The sequence below is a fragment of the Panthera uncia genome, chromosome C2, assembly GCF_023721935.1.
Source record: "Panthera uncia isolate 11264 chromosome C2, Puncia_PCG_1.0, whole genome shotgun sequence".
In the NCBI taxonomy this organism is placed as follows: Eukaryota; Metazoa; Chordata; class Mammalia; order Carnivora; family Felidae; genus Panthera; species Panthera uncia.
In genome coordinates this window covers 602478-623562 of record NC_064810.1, presented here as the reverse complement: position 1 = coordinate 623562, position 21085 = coordinate 602478, and the positions used below count along the sequence as shown (strand labels likewise).

General features: G+C 55.4%; 2 protein-coding genes across 4 annotated transcripts; both read right to left on the bottom strand.

Moving 5' to 3' along the window:
* Window positions 1-712: 712 nt before the first annotated feature.
* FTCD (formimidoyltransferase cyclodeaminase) lies at window positions 713-20503 on the bottom strand. Of its 3 annotated transcripts, none has more exons than XM_049627684.1 (14): window positions 20302-20435; window positions 19368-19551; window positions 18416-18544; window positions 16200-16288; window positions 15901-16080; window positions 14314-14451; window positions 13927-14058; window positions 8109-8170; window positions 7527-7656; window positions 7272-7433; window positions 3625-3668; window positions 3282-3420; window positions 1977-2072; window positions 713-989 (listed from the first exon to the last, which is right to left on the bottom strand). In XM_049627684.1, exons 1-14 carry the CDS (start codon window positions 20353-20355, stop codon window positions 840-842), a joined length of 1689 nt encoding a protein of 562 aa, XP_049483641.1. In that variant the 5' UTR covers window positions 20356-20435; the 3' UTR covers window positions 713-839. The 3 variants fall into 3 exon arrangements, with proteins under 3 accessions (XP_049483641.1, XP_049483638.1, XP_049483640.1); XM_049627681.1 differs by having other exon boundaries at window positions 713-1009; window positions 20302-20423; XM_049627683.1 differs by lacking the exon at window positions 3282-3420 and having other exon boundaries at window positions 855-1009; window positions 20302-20503.
* Window positions 16561-18282, bottom strand: LOC125920649 (small nuclear ribonucleoprotein G-like). Its single transcript, XM_049627685.1, has one exon. The coding sequence runs from the start codon at window positions 18068-18070 to the stop codon at window positions 17840-17842; it is 231 nt and encodes a 76-aa protein (XP_049483642.1). The 5' UTR covers window positions 18071-18282; the 3' UTR covers window positions 16561-17839.
* Window positions 20504-21085: the final 582 nt, after the last annotated feature.

Below are 21085 nucleotides of genomic sequence, written 5' to 3'. Positions count from 1 at the left end.
GGAGCTCCCACCCAGAGCCCCTCGCACCCCCCTCAGTCACCGCTGTCATCCCTGGCCCGGCAACACCTGAATCTGGGGCTGCCTGCCAGGCGGGCGGGTCTCATGGGCCCAGCCTGCGCTCCTACAGAAGCCCTGGGGAACCTCCACGACACCCCTCCCTAGATCCTGCAGGGGGACGCAACAGAAGGTAGAGGGGCTGTGGGCTGGGAGATGGGGGAACTGCCCTCCTGGGACCCCCGGGTCTGATGGTTTGTCCCCTCCCAGCCAGGTCAGGGGAACTCATCACCCACCCCACGAATTCCCAGCATGCTGTTCCTTTTTCTCCTCACCCGCCCCAGCATCTGGACCTGGCCACCCCCACAGCACCGGACGCCGGCCACACCCCCTCCCTGAGATGTGATGGAGGGGCCCTACTATCTGGGGCGCTTCTGTCCCGTGCATGACCCCAGGGCTACCTAGCCCAGGCACCCTTCAGTGAGCCCCGGGTACTCCCAGCGACCTGTGGCTCAGGCCCCAGTGGCATCTCACACCCATCCATGGAATCCTGGAACCAGTGTGTCACCTCATGCTGTGCCCACACTTCCTCTGACCACCTGCCCCCATGTGCACTTGTCATGAGCCCCCCATCCCCGCCCACGTAGCTCGACCTTTCCCTTCTTCTCCCAAACACACTTCCAGCCCCAAACACACTCCAGCCCCAAACACACTACACTATTGTTATGCCGTGACTTTACTAGAAGCCACAAGAGATGGCGGGAGGTGGTTCTGCCACCCCAAACAGAGCCCTGGCCCTGCCCAGCCCGCCCCGGGCCCCACAGGGGTGGTGACTGGAGGCTGTCCTATGCTGTCGGGCGAGGCTGGACCCTTCTGGGAAGGGGGAGGGGCACCGAGGGGTGCAGAGCCCACGAGGTCTCCGGCGTCCTCACTCCTGCCGGGCCTCCAAGCGGTCCAGCACCAGCGCTGCCTGGGTCTTGGCTTCCTGCAGGAGGCTGGAGATGTGCTGGCGGGTCTGCCAGACAAAGGCCAGGTGTCACCCTGCACCCGCAGCCCGTCCCCGCCAGCCCACAGTCCCTGCCACCTCTCTGCGCCCTCTGGCCATGCTCCCTGGCCCATCCTCTCTGGGGTGGTCCCGAGCCCCCCACCTGGGGACCCCCAATTCCTCTCATGTCTCTCTTGAGATGTAAAGACTGCCAGGCCCAGGACCCCACCCTCCTGTTTTTCCCACTTTAGCCACCACTGCAGAGGGTAAGGCTGTGTCCCCGCGCCCATCCTTCAGTCCACAGCCACGTGGGCACGTGGTGGACAGCAACTTCCCTCAGAGGCCAAGCTCAGCCCCTGAAAAGGCCTTCGTCCCGAGCTGGAAGGTCACTTTTTAAAGATTATTGCAAAATCACAGAGACAGACGAGTGGTGTCAGGGGCTATGGGCTGAGGAAAAGGGGTCTTACAATGGGGGGGGGCCTCCCTTTGGAGTGATGAGAATGTTCTGGAACTTGATAGAGTGGTGGTCACACATGTGCAGAATGAGCTGAGTTGCACACTTTAAAATGGTGAACAGTATATTCCTCAAATTGACCTCAACAGCGATCACAACGAAATTTTCACAGAGGCTGAAGCTAAGATCGCATCGTAGGTTGGTGACCGTTCTTTGAGATTGCGTGCGCCAGTGCTACGGTACCGACCGTGGGGACCCCAGCCTGGGCGGCCCCACCAGGCAGGTGAGTGTGGAAGGCGGCTCAGGATGGCCCCATAGAGGGCATGGGGGCTCCCACCGAGCAGCCCCCCAGCCTCCCCCAGCTGATGCGGCCTGGCCACCTGCCACCACAGAAACCCCAGAGAGGACAACGGCCACCACGGGAGGCCAGAGGAACATCTCCACAGGTGGACACTTCCCCCAGGCCCGCATCTTGGAACCACAGCCCTGAGGGCAACCTCCAGGTCCCGCCACGGGGCCCAGCCCCCATGCCCTCCCGCTCACCTGCTCCTTAAATGCGCTGTCGGTGACATCCTTCAGGTTGATGAGCACGTTGAAATATGCCCCAAACACGCCTGTCTCCAGGGCTTTGGCCGCCACCTGCAACAGGCGCCAGGCATGGGGCCGGCGGTCCGTGACCCCGCAGATGGCAGGCCCGCTCTACCCACTCTGCTACACGGGGCCACGACTGGGGGCTCTCACGCCCCATCAGTAAAGATGGCAAACTGAGCGCCCCAGGGGTCCCCGTGAGACACAGGGTTGGCCTGTCTGAGGAGGCTATGGGGCTCCACGCACAGCGGGGGGGGCTCTGGCCTGGCCCCTCCAGAAACAGATGACAACCACAGCCAGAGCGGAGAAAATGAGGTCCCCTCGGCGCCTGGGTGGCTCAGTTGGTTAAGCATCCGACTTCGGCTCAGGTCACGATCTCACGGTTCGTGAGTTCGAGCCCCGCATCGGGCTCTGTGCTGACAGCTCGGGGCCTGGAGCCCGCTTCTGATTCTGCATCTCCCTCCCCTCAGCTCCTCCCCTGCTCACACTCTGTCTCTCTCTCAAAATAAATAAAGATTTAAAAATTTTTTCTAAAAAGAAAGAAAATGAGGCCCCCTCGGGTCTGAGCAAGGCGTGGCCTGCTGGCCTGCCAGCTTCAGGCTCTGACTATGGCCGGCGCTCCTGAGTCCCATCCCTGCTTCCCATCTGCCAGCCACCAGGGGAGAGCAGGTCAGAGCACGGCCTGGGGATGAATCCAGAACCCAGAACCGCCGAGCCACTTGTGCCCAGATGGCCTATGGCTGCCCCCCAGGGGAGGAAGAGAGGCTTCTCCAAGGCCCCAGGACCACTGAAAACAGGTGTCTCTCTTGTAGAGACCCCACACACTGGAGCTCAGGACAGACTGTGGAAATCACAGAGCCCATTCTGATGCTCCCACACCCTGAGACTTCCACGCACCGGCAGGGCACAGGGTGACCTGTGCACATCTGCGAGGGGGCTTAGGCATTTTCCAGAATAGCAGCCGTGAGAAGGAGGGAAGGGGAGAGGATGAGGCAGGGTAGGAGATGGGGTCCCCAGGACGGTCTGTGGGCTATGGTCAGGGGTGGACTCTGGAGATACATTAGACTTTCAGCCCCTCTGCCATGCAGGCTTAAATAAAATCCTTACTTCCCACTTTTAAAACAGGACGAACCAATATGCTCTGCGGGCTAAGACCAGCCAGGACCCCATGGGAAGTGCTCCTGCCTGGGGCCTGGCTCAGTAAGTACCCAACGACCCTCCCCGCTGCTCCCCTACAATGGGAGGCTGAGTCCCAAGCACCTGCAGGTCGGACCGGCAGGCCAGGTTTCCACACTGTGCCAGCTCCTGCAGCGCGGGCCACAGCGAGGCCACCTTCTCTGCTAGCGCCAGGGGCACGGCCACCGCCTGCCTCAGCCCCTCCTGCAGGGCAGCCGCATGCCTAAAACCAAGGGGGTCCATGGTGAGAGCCCAGGGGCCGCCCGGACCCCACCCACAGCACCCCGCCAGCACACAGAACCAGGGTGGGGCCAACAGGGAAGTCATTCCCCAATCACAACACAGCCCCAGCGGGTGGATTAAATGTCTCCGAGATCAAGGCACCTGGGTGTTCATGGCCCCGGGGCGGCACTGCCCCACGACTCACCTGTCCCTGTCCTCAGGTGTGTCCTTGGGCAGCTTCGTTGCCTCCTGCCAGAACAGAACACACAAGCGAGTGGGGTGAGCAGTGGCCGTAGCCTGGGGCCACACGGAGAGTCTGGGCAGGTCAAGGGGCAGTGTCCACACCAGCACCCCCAGGGCTGGCATTTCTGCAGGCATGGATGCACTGGGAGCACTTCTGCCAGGTTCCAGGCACTCAGGGATTGGGGACGCCCTCAGGGACCAGGTGTCCCCTCACACAGCATGGACTCCAGTCACTGCTTGTGCGTTAACACAGGCAACTGGGAGCACCTGGGGGGTTCAGTAGGTTAAGTGTCCAACTTCAGCTCAGGTCATGATCTCGTGGTTCTTGGGTTCAAGTCCCGCATCGGGCTCTGTGCTGACAGGTCAGAGCCTGGAGCCTGCTTCGGATTCTGTGTCTCCCTCTCTCTCTGCCCCTCCCCTGCTGGCGCTCTGTCTCTGTCTCTCAAAAATAAATAAACATTAAAAAATTAAAAATAAACTTTAAAAAAAACACAGGCAACTGTACCACTCGAGTCTAGACCTCACGGGTGTGTCCCCCACCGGTACTGGCTCGGGCCCTCCTCCGGGACTGGCCATGCTCACCCTACGCCGGTGACTACGTCAGCTCCCCCTCTGTGCACCCCCGTCTGCCCAGGCCTCTCCCTCACACACCGAAATCCCACCCTGCCCACTGCAAGGGCCCAGGGCCTGAGGGCTTTGCCGGGTGGGGAATGTGCCTGTTGAAGATTTGGATAAAGCTCCACCCAAACGTCGACGCTTGTGTCAGCAGGCCTGATGGCAAGTGAGCCCTGGCCCCGCCCAGAACCCACCGAGTCACTGCCCCAGCGTCCCCTGAGTCTCCCGGGGCTGCCTCCCCCCAGTCTCCACAGCAGTCCTCACACACGTGGGGCACTGACCCCGGCTGTCACCGTGAGGCCGCAGGCTGGGTGCTCCGAGTCTCCACTGGGCCAATCGGGGCTGATGTCAGTGAAGCCTGTCCTTCACGCGGTCACATCTGTGTCCAGGCGAGGATGCCACCCACTTGGAGTTAGGCTTACTGTGAACTTTGTTTAACCCCACCTGAAAATTACTTGTGCATTTGGCACAAGACAAGAATGTCCCTTTTTTTTTTCCAGAACTCCACCTGCTTCCAGGGAACGTGGCACACTGCTCTCGCTCTCGCGTGTGTGACTTCCGACGGTGCGCTCTCTAAATCACACACTCTTGCTGATTATCCTTCTTTTCTTCCCTGCCTTCTGATTAGATTTTCATTTTTCTACCTCCCTCCCGTTGTTTTCTATTCATTCACCTTATTTCTAATCGCTGGTGGTTAGCCCTAAATGTTTGTATCTATATTTAAACTGATGCTTCTCCCTAACCGCCTCTCAGAGCACAGGAGTCTGGGAAGAACCAGGAAGAAGCCCAGCAAGCACGGCCAGGAGGCCCTGTGAACCGTGACAGGAAAGAACAAACGGCAGACTCCAAGCTCAGGGACGAAAACCCATGCAGCCTACAAAGCTCCCGGTCAGGAACCAGCACGAGCACCGCCGGAAGCAAACGGCCAGTGGCAAGCCACAGAGCGAGTCCCAAGTGTGCAAGAAGGTCCTAGCCAGCGGGAAAGTGCCTTTCCTCTCCAGAAGGGACACAACACAGCCGTGAGAAATACAAGAAACGCTCCTTGCCACACACATTGAGCAGCACACGCCAGGGCCGCTCCAGGAGACAAACCACGGGGTGACTACAAGTCCGACGGCAGGGGTCCGGGGGAGGAGCCCTCAGACCCCTCAGGCAGAGCCCCATCCGTGCAGCCCCGCAAGGGCCACCTGGCAGCGTCCTTCAAAGAAGCGCACCCACCTTGGGCAGCAAGTCCTTCTGCGAATCATTCCCACAGGCTGCCCACCGCCCCCAGTGACAGACGCCAGAGGTGTCCACAGCAACCGCCCGGGTGCCGACTAAAGGGCCTAAATCCCCCAGTGGGGCTGGCCAACCACGCTGTGACCCAGACGTCTGCAGGATACAGACGGTCCCCAACTTACAAGGGTTCGGCTTAGGATTTTCGACTGTCAGCGGCGCCAAAGGATGTGCGTTCAGTAAACACGGTGCCTGGAGTTTCCACACGCCGTGTCACCCCGGGGCTGGGCGGCCACGCGGTCCCCGCACACCGACGACCGTTCTGGGCCCACACGGTCTGCCTGTCACTTCAGTACGGTATTCGGTCAACTACTCGAGACGTCCACCCTCCTTGTAAAACAGGCTGTGGGCCAGGCGGCTGTGCCCGTCCCCAGGCTAACGGAAGTGTTCTGAGCACGTGTAAGGCAGACCAGCTAAGTGTGATGTGCGTAAGTTACATGCAACAAATGCATTTTCGCCTTACACTGTTTCCAGTCTATGATGGGCTTATTGGATGTAACCCCCTGGGAGGTTGGGGAAGATCTGTGCTGGCAGCGAGGGGTGTGGTCTCTATGTGCCAGTATAGAAAGATCTGACAGAACACCAAGTTAGAAATGCAAGAGGCAAACTAAGAACACGTATGATGCCATTTGTGTAAGAAAGGAGAGAAAAAGAAAAGCTGCATCTATGAGAATATAGATAACCATCCCAGGACACATGCCCTAGAACTTGCACCTGTTTAGGGCGTGTGGGCAAGGGGAGGCAGGGCATCGGGTCTTCTCATCTGCTACTCTCCTGCCCTTGTGAATTCTGAACCCCCTGAAGCTTTTACCTACTTTCAAAAGCAAACAAATGAAATTTAAACATAAAAACACAAATGGGAAAAGGAGATCTGTCTCTACACCTCCCTCCCAGAGGACATGAACTTGAGTTCCAGATGGTGACTTAGATGAGACTCTGATTCTTCTCTGTCTGCATACAGCCTTCACTCTGGGGGTGCACGGCATGCCCTGGAGGTCACCAGCGGTCATCAGAGTGCGGGCCCGCCTGCTCCCCAGACTGCCCTTCACCCCAGCTCTGCCCACGAGGTGGCTCTGGGGCGGCTGGCAGCTGCGAGCTCATGCCTCTCCTGGGACCTTCCACCAGGAACTGCTCTCAGACACAGACACACAGCCAGGCTTTGGTCCTGGACTCCTCCGTCCTCTGCCCTGGGTTCTGAGCCCCTTCTCTGTCGCCCACCACCCGGCACACCAGCTGCCTCTTGCCCGTGAGCGAGCGGGTTCTGATCTGACCCGCCAGCTCTCCCTGTGGTTCTCTTTCTACCTTGTGGCTGAAACATCTTCTCCAGTCTCTCTTGGACCATCGGTCACCGGCTCTTCTAGGATTTCCACTGCCCACCCGCCCTGTTTGACGCCTTCCTGCAGCGTCTGCGGGTCTGGGTGCCAACCCGACTGTAGAACTCAGGGGCAGCTGGGGGGCAGGTGCTGAGCCTGGACTGAACTTCCCACCCCACCCCGCCGCCGCCGTGGATGTGAGCGTGGGGTCACGCCTGCGCCAAACCCACAGAGCCCCTGAAGCAGCCTTTCACGCTCAAGGTGGGGGCTCCAACCTCCCCTGGTGCCCAGACACCGGAGCCTGCAACAGCCCCTCCCCCTCCTGCAAGTTCTCTGTGACCCCGCAGGAGTTTTCTCTCCCCACCGCGCCCCCCATCATGAGCTGACCCCCTCTCTGAGCACTCACCAGGTAGGCCTGGAAGGCCCGGGCGTCTGCATCCACCAGCGCGGTCAGCTCAGCAGAGGCCGCGTGGAAGGGCGGGATCAGGAGCCGCATGGTGGCATCCAGGTGTTCAAACTGGCGCCGCCCATAGGTCATCAGGCCGGCCATGGAGGCCAGCGCGGCACCCTAGGCGAGGCATGAGCCACGCGTGAGACTCGGGACCCCAGGCCAAGCGCCCCGGGCCCTGTCCTCGTCCCTCGCCCCTTGCCTTGCACTCACCATGGCTGCACTGGCCGCTGCCACTGAGCCACCCCCCGGGGCCGCGGAGCGGGCGCCCACCTCACGGACGAAGGCACACAGAGACTTGCTCACCAGGCTCTGCTCAGGCCCACTGTTGGGGACCAGGTACCTGTGGGGAAGGGTCGGCTCAGCAAAGCTCAGAGAGGGGAGGGAAGAGCTAGGGGCAGGGACAGGGGATGTGTCCTCCGTCACGCAGGGCCAGGGATGGGGGATGGGGCTTTCAGGGATAGGGGAATGGAAGACAGGATCCAGGGTCACTACTTCCAGGCTGTGAGGGCAGGGCTGGCTCAGACCCTGACCCCTGACCCCAGGCCCCTCCCACACACCCCCTCACCAACACAGGGGAGGGGACACAGTCCCAGTTTGCAGAGTGGCCATGCCCACGCAGAAGCCCTTGTGAGGACACAGTGGGACCCTGTTGGGACCTCACTGTGTCTCCTCAACCAGCCTCCGGCCTCATGGCTGGCACGGGCACCCTGGCATTTGCCGATGATGAGTGGCCAAGTGGAAGGCTCTGGAAGGACTGAGGCAGGTGTCTGCGGGGGTGAGGGCTGTGCTCACTCGATGATCCTCTCCTTAGGGTTGAAAGGGGATAGAGAGTCCAGGCCCAGCCGGTTCACCACCTGGAAAAAGGGCTGGTGATGAGGACCCACCTCAGCCCCCCACACATGCGGCAGGCTACTGAATAATGGGGTCCCACCTGAGTCCGCGATGGCATCCTTGCTCCCATCTGCCTCTGGGGGGAGGGGGGGGCCAGGCAGAGCTGGCTGCCTGCCCGCTTGCCAGGAGCTTGCTTACCACGGGCTCCTGGGAGAGCCCCCAGCCCAGAGCAGGGCCCACAGACCTCCTGACACACCCGCCCACACTTCTTTTTTTTTTTTTTTTTAATTTTTTTTTTTTAATGCTTATTTATTTTTGAGACAGAGAGAGAGCATGAACAGGGGAGGGGCAGAGAGAGAGGGAGACACAGAATCTGAAACAGGCTCCAGGCTCTGAGCTGTCAGCACAGAGCCCAACGCGGGGCTCGAACTCACGGACCGCGAGATCGTGACCTGAGCCGAAGTCGGCCGCTTAACCGACTGAGCCACCCAGGCGCCCCAACCCGCCCACACTTCTTATCCCACAGGGAAACTGAGGCTCAGAGAGAGGAAGCCCCTCATTCTAAGCCACATGCGTCCCACAGAAAACGCCACACGTGAGCCCATCACTGAAAGGGGCCAACAAAACTGTCCCTTTCGGAAAGATTTTAATTTTTTGGTGTCACACACGGTGTCCTCACAACTTTTAAAGCCCAGGAGCTTCCTGACTCACCTACACATAAGACTTGTTTTGTGAGGAAAAATAGATTTTACCTGAATTCAAAATAAAATTGGAATAATCTCCATTTAAGATCAGAATTCTTTTCACCAAAAAATATTCAAAAGACCTTATGGTGTATATGCCAGTGGCACATCCCGGTGCGTTCTTGAGCCAATGAGGCTGACACTTTCTACAAAACTTTCTCTTTTTTTATCTTTTTTTTAAATAGGAAATTTATTGTCAAATTGGTTTCCATACAACACCCAGTGCTCATCTCAACAGATGCCCTCCTCAGTACCCATCACCCACCCTCCCCTCCCTCCCACCCCCCATCAACCCTCAGTTTGTTCTCAGTTTTTAAGGGTCTCTTATGCTTTGGCTCCCTCCCTCTCTAACCTTTTTTTTTCCTTCCCCTCCCCCATGGACTTCTGTTAAGTTTCTCAGGATCCACATAAGAGTGAAAACACATGGTATCTGTCTTTCTCTGTATGACTTATTTCACTTAACATCACACTCTCCAGTTCCATCCACGTTGCTACAAAAGGCCATATTTCTTTCTTTCTCATTGCCACGTAGTATTCCATTGTGTATACAAACCACGACTTCTTTATCCATTTGTCAGTTGATGGACATTTAGGCTCTTTCCATAATTTGGCTATTGTTGAAAGTGCTGCTATAAACATTGGGGTACAAGTGCCCCTATGCATCAGCACTCCTGTATCCTTTGCCAAAACTTTCCACAAAACTAGAAAGTGAGAAATGCTTGAGAGAAACAAGCTAGCAAGGGGCGGGGGGGAGGTCTCCCCGAGGACATGGAAATGGGTAAGAGGGACTCGAGGGGCATCTGGAGGGGTCAGTTGGCTGAGCGTCCAACTTTGGCTCACGTCATGATCTCTCAGCTTGTGAGTTCGAGCCCCGCATCGGGCTCTGTACTGTCAGAGTGGCGGCTGCTTTGGAGCCTCCGTCTCCCTCTCTCTCTGCCCATCCCCCATTAGCAATAGCCACCCCCCCTTAAAATAAATAAACACCAAAAAAAGGAGTGCCTCTTGGGAGCCCGCCAGACAGTCCTCAACAAGCAATAAGGCAAAGCTCTCCTGGCACACAAGACCTCAGAAAGACAAACAGAACTTTAAAAAGGAATTCACATACCTGGCTAAGTGGGCAGAAAGTAAAGGAGCTCATTCAAGGCCAGAGATGACCAGAAAGGGAACCAGGCAGCCCTGCTGGCCCTGAAGCTGGGTGCCCCAGGGACATCTGAGAGCCTCTGGAAGCCGCTCATGAGCAAGGCAGGCGTCAAGTCCTGAGGAGTGGGGGTCAGACTGGAGGCCCCTGAAAGGGGACATCTCCAGGGATGAGCGGGGTTGGGGAGAAGTCCACTGAGGATGTCGTCGGGATACTTTTCACACTCTGCCTTCCCTCTGGGGATGCAGGAAGATACCTTCATGGGAATTCTAACCACAGGCCTCCCTGGTGGGGAGGTGGGCGACGGTTCACAAAGAACTCTCTACATGTGGGGTCCCAAAGCTCCAAGCAAAAGACTGAATCTGGGGGGCCCTGTGTGATCATGTCCCTGAGAACTTATGTAGGCAAATCTGGACTTTAACCCAGGTGTCCAAGAATTACCACAGATAAAGTTGCAAAGAACATGCACTCGTAATCAAAAATCACAAAACACACAAAGCAAGTCACTGTGAGAAAGTCCGCTGATATGGCAATGTGCAAATCAGACCTTCAAAGACTGCAGATATTAGAGCTTTCAGATAAAGAATAAAAAATAATGTGTTAAAAGATACAGGAGAGCATCGAACACATTGATAAGGAATAAATAAATGTGGGAGAGGTGAAAGCATTTTCTTACAGAAAAAGGGTAAAATTAGAAAACCATTACTGGCTGCTAAAACCTATGGCTGGAATTTTAAGAGGAACAGGGTACTTACATATCCTTAAAGTACGTCCCACAGCGCGCTCACCACAAAAGGAAAAATGGAAACATTGCAGCGGATAACGGCACCTTGACCCCAGGACCCCAGGCCACAGGGAGATGATGGGCGCCTGACCCGGCACTCTGAGGACAGCACATCACATCTGCACTGCTCCCACCGCCAGCATACAGCCACGGCAGTCATGAGACGTGGTACGAAACAGCTCCCTGTACTTTCAAAGTATGTCAAGGTCAATGAAGGGCAAGAGCACAAGGAACGGTTCTGGATTAAAGGCAATAAATGACTGTCATCCGGATTGCTCCATGGGTGGGAGCAGAAAGCACTATAATAGGAATGATGGGGACATCGGTGTCGTGCGATGATGGTCTGCAGACTAGATACTACAATTGTATTAACGTTCAATTCCTGATTTTCCTCATTGTACTGAGGTTGTGTCAGAGAACGTCCTTGTTCTTAAGAAATAAAACCTGAAAACATTCTAGGTAAAATAGTAGTCTTTAACCTACTCTCAGGTGGTCCAAAAAAACACAACACGACTATGTGTGAATACAGAGAGAGAATAATAAAGCAAAGAGGGCAGATGCGAAATAGCGGTGAAGTTGGAGTATGGAAGGGAAGTCCTTGTGTCGTTCCCACATCTTTCCTGTGAGCAGGGAATTATATCGACATAAAAATACACAAAATTTGTAACAGACCTGGCCATAAACTGTGCCTTAGAGGCTAGGTTCGAGAAAACCACAGTGAACACAAAGGGAAAGAAGTAGAAATAAAGTCAAGAAAAGACAGAAATATGCCACTGCAATGTGACTGGCATCCTGAAAGTAAAAGAACAAAATAACAGGATCAAAAGTATAACAGAGGAAAATATTCCTAAAACTAAGCAAGAATGGAATCTGTAAATCACAAGGAACATTAATCCAGAGAAGAAAATGATGTAGAATAATTGACCAAGATGTGTACGGCTTATTGAACTTTGAGGACAGAGAAGGAGTTCTGCAGGCATCACGGACAAAAACACATCCCTGGAGATCGGGGAGATAACCAGGCAGTCTGAGACCTCCCCACGGGACATATAATTCCAGAAGATTGTAAAGATAGGTTTGCAATATTCTCAGGGAAAACAAGTGACTTGGGATTTTGGCTTTCCAACTGTCTTGCAAGAAAAAATTCACAGAAAGACACTGTCAAGCATGCCAGATCCCATAAGGAAAAGCACCATGAGTCTCGGTTTACAAAATCTGCTTGTGAGGGGTCAGGGACGGGGGAAATCTCCTTGATTGTGAGATCCAGGCAACAAACAACAAACAGATAAGTAAGAAGAGAGATGACCTCATCTATGAATAGAGTGAAGGTTAAATATCTGTGGCTATTTAATACACCTGGACCAGTTACAGAAGGTACATGTTATAGATTTGACAATGTAAAAATAGCAACATAACAATTTAGAGCACAGATGACCAGTTGCACAAGTGCACTAATATTCTTGTCTTTCTTCACCAAACAAACATCAACAAACACTGTCTAACATTGATAAAGAGAGAAAGGATTAAGCATATTATTTAAACTTAATAATTTAACAACCTAGAACTAATAAATGAATTCAACAAGGAAGCAGGGTACAAAGTCAACAAAGAAAAGTCAGTTGCATTTCTATACACTAACAATGAGTGATCTTGAAAAGAAATTGCAAAAACGATTCCATTTACAATAGCATCAAAAAGAATAAAATAAGTAGGAATTAATTAACTTAACCAAGGAGGTAAAGGACTTGTACAAAAAAACTACAAAACATTGCTAAAAGATATTAAAGAAAGCATAAATAAATGGAAAGCCCCTGTTCATGGATGGGAACACTTCCTATTGTTAAGATGCCCGTACTCCCCAAAGCAATGCACAGAATCAGTGCAGTCCTTATCAGAACCCTAATGGTGTTTTTTGCAGACACAAAAAACCCATCCTGGGTTATGATGGCTGCATAACATTATGATGTACTTAATATCACCAACTGTACACTTAAAGATGGTTAAGATGCCAATTGTACGTTACGAGTACTTTACTACAAAAGAAAAAGTTGAGGGGCGCCTGGGTGGCTCCTTCAGTTAAGCATCTGATTCTTCATTTCGACTCAGGTCATGATCTCACAGTTCGTGAGTTCAAGTCTCGAGTCGGACCCTGTGCCGACAGCGTGGAGCCTGCTTGAGATTCTCTCTCCCTCTCTCTCAAAATAAATAAATAAACTTAAAAAAAAGAAAAGAAAAATTGAAAAAAGTTTAACCACCAGAAGAACTCCCACCTCCCACTAAAAACTACTATAACTCAAAAAATTCAGGAAACGGAGAAGAAAGAAAAGATGTGACTAGAAGCTAAGTAAGTTTATTTTCTCACCTCCATAGCAGGCTGTCAGTGTAGTGACAGAAACTGACAAATCAAATTATATATTTGAAAATTTGGATAACATTTTTAAACCGATAAGTCAAAAACAGAAGTATATTAAGTTATAAAGGTAATCACCAGAATACCTACAAAATAGACTCTTCCATAAAACCGGAAGCAACCACATCCAACACTCCCACATGCCTGAAAATGGGGCAAGAGTCCAGACGTATTTGCTGAATCAGGAAATGCAAAGAGATAAAGTCAACTGCGAAAAGACAAAGACTTTCAGAGTGTGTCAGAGCACTCGTGCTCATTGTGGAGAAATTCAAGGTATCACTTGGGACAATGGCACCAGCTTCTAAATAACCTGGCGATGTTCGCGGGTGCATCCCGGAGTGCTGTGGGCACAGGGCTGACGCGGAAGTGAGGGCTCCCACCTTCGCCAGAGCGAGGCGCCCCCAGGACAGACACCAGGAGGGGCGGGGGGGAAGTGATGTGCATCCTCTCTGAGGAATTTTTACAAGACCGAATGTCTTCTCGGTCACAAAGAAAACCTCTGCGGTTTCTTTTCCCCAAAATGATAACAGCATGATCTCATCTAAGCCCAGACACCGAAACAGCCGAAGAGGAGGAGCGGGGCCCTGCCTCGCAGACAGGGCTCCAGGCCCGGGTGCAGGTGCTTCCAGCACCCAGGCCTGCTCTGAGAGCCTCAAGCTCGCTCCCATCCCCCCACCAGCCCCTCACTCGGGAGCGCAGCCCACCAGCCTGATGCGGTGCTCCTCCTCCAGGATGAAGAGATTCTCCTTCTTGCAGTAGAAGGCAGCGGCATCCAGAAGGGCCTTCAGAGGCACCAAGCCCACCAGCTGTGAGCCCACCACCGGAAGGCTCAGCTCCTGCAGAGGTCCAGCAGGGTCAACGCCCAGAGGAGCCAGACTCGAGACGTCCCGGGACCTGCCCCGCTCAGCTGGAGGGACGTCACCCCAGCCGCCCGGGGACGCCCACCCCGCTCAGCTGGAGGGGCTCTTGTGGCCAGCAGGGGACGCCCGCTCTGCTCACCTGGAGAGACTTCACCCCAGCCAGCGGCGGACACCCGACCCGCTCGCCTAGAGGGGCCCCCACGGCCAGCAGGGGACACGCGTCCCGCTCACCTGGGCCTCTCTGCAGGTCTCCTCATAGACCGTATGCAGTGCTGTGACCTCAAAGTCCAGGAGGTTTGTGGACACTTGGGCCAGGTTCTTCTCATCCAAGTACCAGCCAATGCCCTGAACCTTCTTCAGGCGTCCTGGCTACAAAGAAAAGACTTTCCCAGCACAGGCCCCGCCTGTCCTCCTCTGGACCCTGCGCTGAAAGCCACTTGTACCTGCACTCCCTGCTGGTTGGAGGGCTCCCTCCCTCCACTGATACCATGGCTTACAAACTGTGTAGTGTGGACTGTGTGTGAGGACTGTGGTGAGGACCGTGTGGTGTGGACCGTGTGGTGAGGACTGTGTGGTGAGAATTGTGTGGTGTGGACTGTGTCGTGACTGTGTGGTGTGGACTGTGTGGTGTGGACCGTGTGGTGTGGACCGTGGTGAGGACCGTGTGGTGTGGACCGTGTGGTGTGGACCGTGTGGTGAGGACCGTGGTGAGGACCGTGCGGTGTGGACCATGTGGTGAGAACTGTTTTGTGTGGACCGTGTGGTGAGGACTGTGTGGTGAGAATTGTGTGGTGTGGACCGTGTCGTGAGGACTGTGTGGTGTGGACCGCGTGGTGTGGACCGTGTGGTGTGGACCGTGTGGTGAGGACCGTGGTGAGGACCGTGCGGTGTGGACCGTGTGGTGAGAACTGTGTTGTGTGGACCGTGTGGTGAGGACTGTGTTTGAGGTCCCTACCACGTGCTGGGGACCTGCCTGGGGTCACCCCCACCCAACCCCTAACTCCTGCGTCTAGTCCCTTCCTGCCATCCCACCCTCACCCCAGAGACTGGCTCTCTGCTCCTCACTTCTTGGGGTGGCTCAGTCCACCTAAGAAGGACGTTTGACGTCTGAATTTGGCAGGAGCAAAAAGAAGGATTTGGGGCTTGCTGTGTGTGTTGTGCTTCCGTACTGCGTCTGCGGGCTGGGAAGCTGAGCTCCTGGGGCCTCGGCTGCCTGGCAGGACCCAGGTCTCTGGAGGTCGGGGGCTGACAAGCAAGCAGGATGTCATCCTCCACCTCCTTCACCAAGGGTCTCCGTGTCTGTGTGTCCAACTCACACTTTCTGCTAGATCAAAGCTCAAACTAGGAGACAGTTGCCGTGGCAGACATCGTGGGTCAGGACGCCCGGGACACCTGGAGGTGTGCGGGGACACCTGGAATTACCTGGCGCACCTGGGGGTAGCTGGGGCACCTGCAGTATCTGGGACGTACCTATGGATCTTGAAGGCATGTGGGGGTACCTGGGAGCACCTGGGACACCTAGGGGCCTGTGGGGGCACCTGGGGCTCAGAAGCGTCTCTTTTCCTACTAGAAATGCTGCAATATCTTAACAATAGCTACACCCCTGACTGATTCCATGGAAATGTCTTTTAAGGCAAGCGTTCCCCAACTTCAAACACTGGAACCTCCGCCTGCCCCGTCCCACTTGTCGGGGACACCGAGGCTGGGCTGTCAGCAGGTCCATGCCACGGCACCACCCTACCCTGGCTCTCTCCCAGGGGCCCCTCAGGACTCCCCGGGGACGGTGCTGGGCCTCTGCGGGGACAGCAGGCTGCTCACCTTGTCCTTCCCGCGCCCTTGCTCCCGGAGGTTGAGGGCGATGCGGTGGGCCTGCTCCTTGGTGCTGAGCAGGTTGATGTTGAACGCAATGAGGAACTTCCGTGCCCCTGTGACAGTGGCTCCCCAGCTGGGGACGAAGGAGCTGGGACCGAAGTCAGGCACCCACTCGGCCTGCTTGAGCTGTGGGAAGACTCTGCCTAGGCTGCGGTGTCCCCCACGGGAGGGGCGCCCCGCCGGGGTCGAGGAAGGGGAAGGAGGAGGGGACTCGTCCCTGCCCACCCCGGAGAGGAGACACGCACCTTCTCAGGGAGGGCCTCATACTCCCCGGCCCGGATGGCTGGCAGGGCCCGACGACCGGCTGTCTGCGCCGCCTCCCCGTAGAGGTACACTGTGAGGGAGACTGGCTGGTCAGCCTCCCAGCCAGGGGCAGCCCAGAACCCCCACTTCCAGAGGAGAAATGAGGTGGGCCGCTCCTGCCAGCCTCAGCCCGGAAGACCAACCTCCCTCGGTTCCCATCTCTCTGTGCCTCATGGGTGTGAGTGCTCACTGACGGACACTCGGTTCGGGCCAAGACCCCTCCCCTGCTGCTCCCCACTGCACAGATGTCCCCCCAAAAAAACCATCACAGACATTATAAGAGAAGGAGATGTGCGGGATGGATGTTCACGTTTCTTTCTAAAATGTATTTTCGTTGTACCATAAATATGAGCACAAAGTAAGAATCATAAGGAAAGGAAAACAACAGTCACCACAAACTCCCAAGATCCACACCACAACCGTGACAGCATGGAGCGCACTGGCCCATATCTGCACGGGGTTGGATTCGGGGCCCTGCGCTGCCGCGTCCACCTGCCCATTGGACAAGGTCTGCAGACCTGTGCTGGGCCCGCACTCTGTTTCCGACTCATCTACACTTGTTCTAGGTTAATTTCTTGTTTTGTTTTGTTTTTCCTCTAGAGTTCTATTTCTATTCTTGTATTCAGAATAACCGTATCCATTACCTCCTGTGTTTTACTTCAACTGCACTGTACTTGGAATGTAGGTGTGCCTGGAAAAGCCAGAGTACATCAAAGCGACAAGAGTTTTGAAAATTACAACTAATGTTTCAGAAGAAATCCACCCAGGTTTGCGTGTTCTTCATCTTTACATTAAAAGGAGGAAAAAAGCCGGGGTTCTTGGGTGGCTCCGTCAGTTGAGCGTCTGACTTCAGCTCAGGTCACGCTCTCACTGTGAGTTTCAGCCCTGCGTCAGGCTGTGCACTGACAGCGTGGAGCCTGCTTGGGATTCTCTCTTCCTCTCTCTCTGCCCCTCCCCTGCTTGCTGTCTCTCTCTCTCTCTCTCTCTCTCTCTCTCTCTCTCTCTCTCTCAAAATAAATACATAAATAAACTTTAAAAAAGATGGAAAAAAGCCATCCTAGCCATGCTTCACAATTTTTTAATTTTAACGTTTATTTATTTTTGAGAGAGAGATACAGAGAGAGCACAAGGAGGTGAGGAGCACAGACAGAGAGGGAGACACAGAATCCGAACCAGGCTCCAGGCTCTGCACTGTCAGCACAGAGCCCGATACAGGGCTGGAACCCACGAACTGTGAGATCATGACCTGAGCTGATGGTGGATGCTCAACCCACTGAGCCACCCAGGCGCCCCAGCCATGCTTCACATTTAATCAGATTCTTCTATATCAATGCATAAAAGGTTTGGAACAAGTCGTTCTTGACGAGAAATAGTTCATATTAGAAAAAATTAGAATAAGAGCTAACGTTTGATTTTCTAGGTTCAGAATGTCTGAGAAAGCATTTTCAACTACAAAAGTTTATTTAACAAAAAAGTTCAATATGAAAATGCGCGATCTGATTTTTACATTGTAGGAAAACAGGTGCCATAGAGAGGGGGTGTGTGGAAGCCGCTGGTTTCTTCCCTTGAGCACACCCACTGTTTATGCTCGTGCCAAGGCTCCTAACACAATGACATGACTTTCTGGAATTATCGCCATTCTAATGTCATTCTGTCGCCCACTAGTTGCCATCTCCACACATTCATCTATCACAAGATTCATGAAGGGATCGACCCCCCCACAGTTTCCTTGGGAGTGTCTGCCACCGTTTAATTTCAATAATAATTTCTTGTCCATAAATTTTTCCAGCCCGGTGGGGGGAGCTTTGCTCATGGCATCTACTTGGTGAGCTCAGACATGCCACTCAAAGACTTGGGTGAGTTCCCCAAAGTGAGACGATTCTATTAGCAAGCCCGGACTGGACTTCACAAACAGCTAAGCAGTGTCCGCTGCCGGGCAGCACGTGAGGGCCACTGGCTCCCTGACCCCGGGTGCACTTGGTCATGGTTTCTATTTGTGTTTATCTCATTATGGAAGAAGCAGGACATTTCCCTGTAGGTCAGTTTGCAGATTTTTTTGTGTTAAACTGCATTTTTAAGGAGCTAAGAGCAGAGAACCATGAGGGTACTGAAGTGCAGTGAGGGACCAGCAGGGGGAGCCCCAGACACGAGCACTCACCCGGCACACCCAGTTCCTCCGCCAGTCGCTGGCCAAAGGCCTGGGCACAGAGCACACACTCGTCCATGGTGACGCCCCTCACCGGGATGAAGGGGCACACGTCCAGGGCTCCCATCCGAGGGTGCTCCCCTGCAGACAGACGGGGGCTGAGGAAGGGGAGGCCAGGGGTGGGTGGCTCCTGGACCCCGCACTTTCTGCCCCCAACCTGCCCTCCATCCACACACCCAGCTGGTCACGCTGCCCCACGGGGAAGCAGCATCTTTGCATAAACCCCTCCCTCTCCTAAAAGCCACAAAGGTCACTGCCCGGGGCTGCCAGGCTGAGCATTCAGAGTCCTGCCTGGCTGGTCTTGCCGCCCAGCCCTCCCCACCACCACCTGGCCCTGGGCAGCTAGCAGAGCGTCCTTTTCAAAACCAGAACCCCCACTGTGGGTCAGACAAGCTGTGGTCAGCAGCCCCCCAAGATGATGAGCCCCCTCACCCGCCACGTTCCCCCACCCCCCCCTCAGGGAGCTCCTGGCTTTGAGATAAGCTTTCTAACTTTACCAGTTGGGATCACTTGTGGATTCCCTTCAAGTGGGGCCTCACCTCCCCCCACTGTGAGTGGCCAGAGACCCTGCCCTTTTGACCAGCTCCCTGTGTCCACCAACCTTTGACCCTGCCTGCCACAGTAAATGTGTTTGCTTTTGCAGGCTGTTGACAGGCCGGTTTCCGAGTCTTTGCCTCCCTGACCCCCAAGGCCCCTAGGCCTGAACAGAACACCACAGTCTCACCGCCACTCATGCACAGGGAACCCCCAAAACATGGGTGGAGGTGTCATGGACCTTTGCCCGGCACAACACATTCTGTGTCCCGGGGGTCCCCCAAGGGTAAGCTCACAGGCCATTCAGCCCCTATGCCCTGAGCCAAACCCTGTGGGTGAGGACAGACAGCCTGGTGCTCTGGCCCCTCACCTTTGTGCTGGCTCATGTCGATGAGCCGGAAGGCAGCCCGCGCAGCATTGAGGGCCCCCTCCACCACGTCCTTGGGTTGCCCTACAAAGGTGTAGACGGTACGGTTGGTGGAGGGGCCCGCGTCCACATCTAGCAGCACACAGCCCGGGGTCTGCGCCACGGCTCGGGAGATGGCGTCAATCACCTGGGGATGAAAGGCCGACACTGTGCCTCAGTTTCCCCACTTGGAAGAGAGAACAGGAGCTTCAGAGGTGGGCATGCCTTTCCTGCCGCCCCAACCACCACCCAAACATGGGCCTAAGGAGCTGGTGCCGAGCATTTGGGAATTCCTCAAAGAGTACAACCCAGAGAGGCCTACCACCGAGCTATGGTTGCCAAGAAGGGGGCAACAGGCGGCACCCTCTAAGAGAAACCGAGGCAGGAATCAGAATCCGGATGGAGGGCTTGCTGGGGCTCCCAGAAGGTGACCTATAGGCCAAGGTCACAGAGGTCAGGGCCCTAGCTTCCCCACGCAGCCCCTAGTGGGAGCATTTGCACTAGGGGAGGGCCACGAACGGCCCAGAACCTTCTGAGGCAGCAGGACAGCCCAGCGGTTGTCCTGCAGGGGCTCAGGGCCTAAATTGTTCCATGGCCCTCAGTGGCCTGCACCAACTCTCTGTGCCTCAGTTTCCTCGTGGCTGACATGGGGATAATGTCAGAGCCCACCTGATAAGGTTTGGAGACCTTCCAACTTCCCTGTGACCCAGACCCAGGTCCAGGACCCCTGCCTGACTGCCCATCCCACAGTCTCCTCCTCACCCGTCAGCCACTTCTCAGTCCCAGTGCTCGTGGGACCCATCCCCGCGGGGCTGACAAGAAGTGGTTCTGTTTCGGGAACCAAGCACACCCCTTTCTCCTTGCCCCGGGCCACTTGCTTAGCCCCCCGGCACCTCACCTCCTGCTTGTTCCCCTCGGAGAAGTTGGGAACACATTCCACCAGCTGGGACATGGTCTGGGCCTCGATCCCGGTACTCCTCTCACAGGGCAGACCGAGGGAAGGAGGGACGGTGCTCTGCAGTGCCTGGCGGGGCCTTTATCCACCTGGCGGGGCCCTCCCATGGGGCCCGGGCTGCTTATTAACCACAGGCTGTGGTCCCTGTGCAAACGCAGAGCGGCTGGGAAGGGAGCAGGACCCCTGTGAGCCAGACAGTGGAAGGGGAGGGATCCCCATACCCAGCCAAGAGCAGGACCTCAGCAGGGGTGGGGAGTAAATCCTCTCCAGGCAGTGGACTCAGGCCAGTCCAGGCTCCAATCCCAGCTTGTCCCGGCGCTCCTGAGGACTGTCTGTGTGGCCCTCCACGTGACCCTCCACGCGACCCTCCATGTGACCCTTCAGGTGACCCTCCATTTGATCCTCTAAGCGACCTTTTGCGTGACCCTCCATGTGGCCCTCCAGGTGACCTACTGAGCCCCGATTTCTTCATGTCAACTCGTGAGCCTCAGGCAGCAAGCAGATGAGAGGGATCGTGTGTGAGGCGCCACCAGTGGACGAGGCTCTTGGTGGAGGGCAGCTCGGCCTGGCCAGGCAGGAGAAGGGCAGGGAGAGATCGAGTGTGTGCACATGTGTGGATGCCCTTGGGGAGCAAGTGCTCACGACGAAGTTCCGGCTCTCCCAGCCGCTGGCTGCTGTCCCCCGAGGCCAGAGGCTCCCCACAAAGAAGTGATGTGCTCAGGCCAGC